The sequence below is a fragment of the Phragmites australis genome, chromosome 9 (assembly GCF_958298935.1).
Source record: "Phragmites australis chromosome 9, lpPhrAust1.1, whole genome shotgun sequence".
Taxonomy (NCBI): domain Eukaryota; kingdom Viridiplantae; phylum Streptophyta; class Magnoliopsida; order Poales; family Poaceae; genus Phragmites; species Phragmites australis.
This window is the reverse complement of record NC_084929.1, coordinates 10,652,284-10,656,130: the sequence shown is the minus strand read 5'-3', so window position 1 is coordinate 10,656,130 and position 3,847 is coordinate 10,652,284. Positions and strand designations below refer to the sequence as shown.

Here is a 3,847-nt window from a genome sequence, read left to right as displayed (position 1 = left end):
AAAATCACGGTTAATCCAACATATTACAATGCTTCAAAAAATGCACAAAAAATCATATATGTACTACACATAAAGCTATAGTAACCTGGAAAATTTTCAATTTCAATTTTCCCTTTGATATTGACACTACCACATAATAGGCCATCAATGTCGGTTCAAAATCGCCAGTGGCGATTCTTGAACCGGCACTGAAAGTGCTATCAGTGCCGGTTCTTAATTAGAACCGGCACTGATAGTCAGTTCCAAAAATCGATATCTGAAGTCTACATTCCTTACCATCTCACCTATCTCTCATTGCTGATAGCATTACGAGATATTTTCCTTTTGACCCTTCGTGCTGAAAGTTTATCATGATTATTTCAGTATCTAAATTACTTCAAATGGAAAAGTTATGAACTACAAAGTTATAGATCTAATCGAAAGCTATAATTTTTATATAAAGATTATCTCCATCCGATATCATTATAAGTAACGTTCTATCCGTGTCAGTTATAAAAAACCAACACCGAAGACGTATTAGTGCCTGTTGTTAAACTCTCACATGTGAACAATGGCTGAGGCGCTAAGAACCGGCACTAAAAAATAACTATCAATATCAGTTTGTGGCTGGAATTAGCACCGATACATCAGTGCCTGTTCCAACTACGAACCGATACTGATAGTGACTTTTTAGTGCCAATTCGTAACACAACTGGTACTGATAGTTGATGACAACCGATTTTCTAAAATTTATAATTTTTTCATATGTTTCGTAGTAGTGTGAGGTTTAAAAAACACAAGTGATATTACTAGCAAATGATGAACCATGCTCAGCTTTTCTATTCTCGACATCTGTGGTAAATTTAAAATTGAATTTATGCAGATTTACTTTACTTCATGTGTACTTACATACATGATGTTTTGACGAATGTTTGAAATACTGCAGTACGCTGAATTCGCTAATGGAGTCCGCTGGAACCTCTGAGACACAATCCACTCTCTAATACATTTGATGGTCTGTCTATTCATATTTGTTCCAGGTGCAAAACTTTATAGAGTTTTACCAATGTCTCTCTTATGGGGGAAAAATAAATAAGAAATTATTTTACAGGTATGATTTCGATCATGTCAATGGGTCTTCTCTCGCATTCTCACGACCACGTGCATGACGCTTAGTGGTCTAAAAAAAGAAGTGCCTGCTGCTCAGGTCGCGCAACCACGCCGCAAGCGGCCGCCGCTCCATTTCCATTCCCCCACAAATCCCAAACTAGGGTTTATCCCAAACTAGGGTTTCCGCCTCTCTCTCCATTCCTCCATGGCCCCCAAGCGCCACCGCGCGGACCAGACCTCGCCGCCGTCGCCGTCGCAGTTACCACCTCCCCTGCGGGCGGCAAAGCGGCAGCCGGTGGTCGTCTTCGCCCACGGCGCCGGCGCCTCCTCCTCCTCCGATTGGATGGTCCAGTAAGCTCTCTTTCATTATGCTACATTCCTACTCAGAAGTGCGTCTCCTGTGAAACCTCCGTACTGATTTGCTAAACCGGCGAATTGATTCTGCTAGCTGGAAGGAGATGGTGAAAGACGCATTGAACGCCGTCGAAGTGGTGACCTTTGACTACCCGTGTGAGTTGATTCAATTTACTAGTTGCTAGTTCGTGACCCTAGTCCGTCGTCTCATTGGCTCAAATCTGTCAGCGAGAACTCAACGGCTCATCACAAGGTGGTTGCAGATATGTCGGGTGGGAAGCGCAGGGCGCCTCCGAAGGCGGAGAAGCTTGTTGACCATCACCTGAGCGTGTTGAAGGATGCCGTTCAGAAGCATCAGGGACATCCTCTTATTCTTATGGGGAAATCCATGGGATCGAGGTAATTCTCGGTGGATAAGTATCCTATTTGTGTCGTCCTTGTGTGTCTTCTTGGTTTACTATGAGATGTCTTCAGATATAATGCTTCAACACTGGATATCATATTGATCTGAAAATATGTGTCGACATTCTCAGAGTCAGCTGCATGGTGTCAAGCTCAGATGATATCGATGTTTCTGCTGTAGTATGCTTGGGTTACCCGTTAAAGGTTCTTCTCTTCCCTCCAGCATCTAAGTTAGTCTGCGCTTTGCTTCTTGGCTCACCTGTGCTAAATTATTCTACTTAATTGATCAGAACTCAAATTTCAAAACCAGCAGTCCAAATACAGATGGATTTATATTCGCTTGGTAGCTTGATCAGGTAGACAAAACATGGTTGATGTGACTTTGAACTACTTACTGTTGCATCCCACCATGTCATTACTTCATGAATGAACGTTTTGTTACTGATAATTCAAAATGTTGAATTCTTTGAGTTTGAATTGCAATTGTTCTTTATGAACAAGCATGTTTTTGGCCCATATGTGTCCTGAGAATCTGACCTTGATCATGTGCTTTGCAAACCTATACTAATCCTGATAAAATTATAAGTAGAGGAACCGATTTTCTTTTTATCTCACTGTGCTCTATTGGACTTAGGGAGTGAATGGAGTGATGAGGGATGAGACACTACTACAGCTGAAGGTTCCAACAATGTTTGTTCAGGTAATTTAGGAAAATTATTTCTTTATATCCTTACATTTCAATGTGAAACATAGTAAATAGTAATATTTTTACTTTTGTTAACAGGGCAGTAAAGATGGTTTGTGCCCCTTAGATAGACTTGAGTCCACTCGCAAGAAGATGACCAACAAGAATGAACTGCATGTTATTGATGGTGGCGACCACTCTTTTAAGATTGGCATAAGGTACCTAGAGGCTAGCGGGGTAAATCAACATGATGTTGAAATGGAAGCCGTTAAAGCGATTGTGCAGTTTGTCCAGAACTCCATCACTGAGAGTTGAACCTAGCTATCTTGCCCATTTTCCTTGTAACACCTAATGGTCGCTAGATTTTAACCTTTGGGCTTTGTACAGGACTAATATGTCAATGTATTCCCTGTAGTGTAAGATGCTAGTTCTAATTTGCATTGTTGCTACCGATGTCTAATGTTTTGCTATTTGGTAATCACATGATTGAAACAATCGCGCTACCATCTTCAAATATTCAGTCATACATTCTTTCTTGGGTAAGCATCTGTGAATCATGAATATACGAGTGGGACTTTGGGACTATGATTCTATTATTATCCTGAGGTTCATTTTTCACTGTAAATATGAATGCACAAAATTAGGTAATTGAGTAGGGAAGTGTTTGCTTGCTGCAGTGAACAGATACACTAGTTACTGCATCATGGAATTGTTCTGCTGAAACCCTGAATTGATGACTTTGCTCTCTTTGCTACTATCTGAACCGCATGGAGCCCTTCCCAGAAAATTCATGCCAAGCCTATCTTAGTTGAGGGTGTGCATGTATGTCTAGACTATTTAAGTTAGAATCCTCTTGGATGTGAATTTGAGTGTCTATTTTCAAATTTTGGTTGTGTGCATCTTAGATGATTTGACATCTTATTGATGCAAAGATCAAAAGTTGTACTTCCATTATTAAAAAACATGAAAACATTACTCAATGAAAAACATGTTTTAATATTCTTCCATTACCAATTGTAATTTTTATGTGTTACTTAGCTCTTGGTTACATCATTCATGAAATTTTACCTAATCTTCATAAACATTTTATGTTTATTTTAGTTCACTCTATGAACCTGCACTGTCCACTTAATTTAGTCCTGGTGCTACCTCCATGCTTTTTCGTACCGAGAAGCTAATCTCAACGTAAGTTGCAATTTAATTATATATTCAATCAATTCCATATCAACCCATTGCTAGATCAATTTCATGGAACCAGTTTTTCCTTGTCATTTCTTTTCCTCGCTTGGCAGTGAACTAGAAACAGGGTGAGTGAAA

General features: G+C 39.7%; 1 protein-coding gene across 2 annotated transcripts; it reads left to right on the top strand.

Moving 5' to 3' along the window:
• The first annotated feature begins 1,191 nt into the window (after nt 1–1,191).
• Nucleotides 1,192–3,044, top strand: LOC133929725 (uncharacterized). Of its 2 annotated transcripts, none has more exons than XM_062376508.1 (6): nt 1,192–1,440; nt 1,538–1,597; nt 1,672–1,842; nt 1,977–2,049; nt 2,480–2,545; nt 2,630–3,044. In XM_062376508.1, the coding sequence occupies exons 1-6, from the start codon at nt 1,295–1,297 to the stop codon at nt 2,843–2,845; spliced, it is 732 nt and encodes a 243-aa protein (XP_062232492.1). In that variant the 5' UTR covers nt 1,192–1,294; the 3' UTR covers nt 2,846–3,044. The 2 variants fall into 2 exon arrangements, with proteins under 2 accessions (XP_062232492.1, XP_062232493.1); XM_062376509.1 differs by having other exon boundaries at nt 1,538–1,599; nt 1,707–1,842.
• Nucleotides 3,045–3,847: the final 803 nt, after the last annotated feature.

Excerpts from the sequence above, each read along its gene's own strand:
- LOC133929725 (XM_062376508.1), top strand. The coding sequence starts at position 1,295 with ATGGCCCCCAAGCGCCACCGCGCGGACCAGACCTCGCCGCCGTCGCCG. Across the intron at positions 1,598-1,671 it reads GTGGTGACCTTTGACTACCC|CGAGAACTCAACGGCTCATC; the intron begins GTGTGAGTTGAT and ends CAAATCTGTCAG. Across the intron at positions 2,546-2,629 it reads TTCCAACAATGTTTGTTCAG|GGCAGTAAAGATGGTTTGTG; the intron begins GTAATTTAGGAA and ends TTTTGTTAACAG.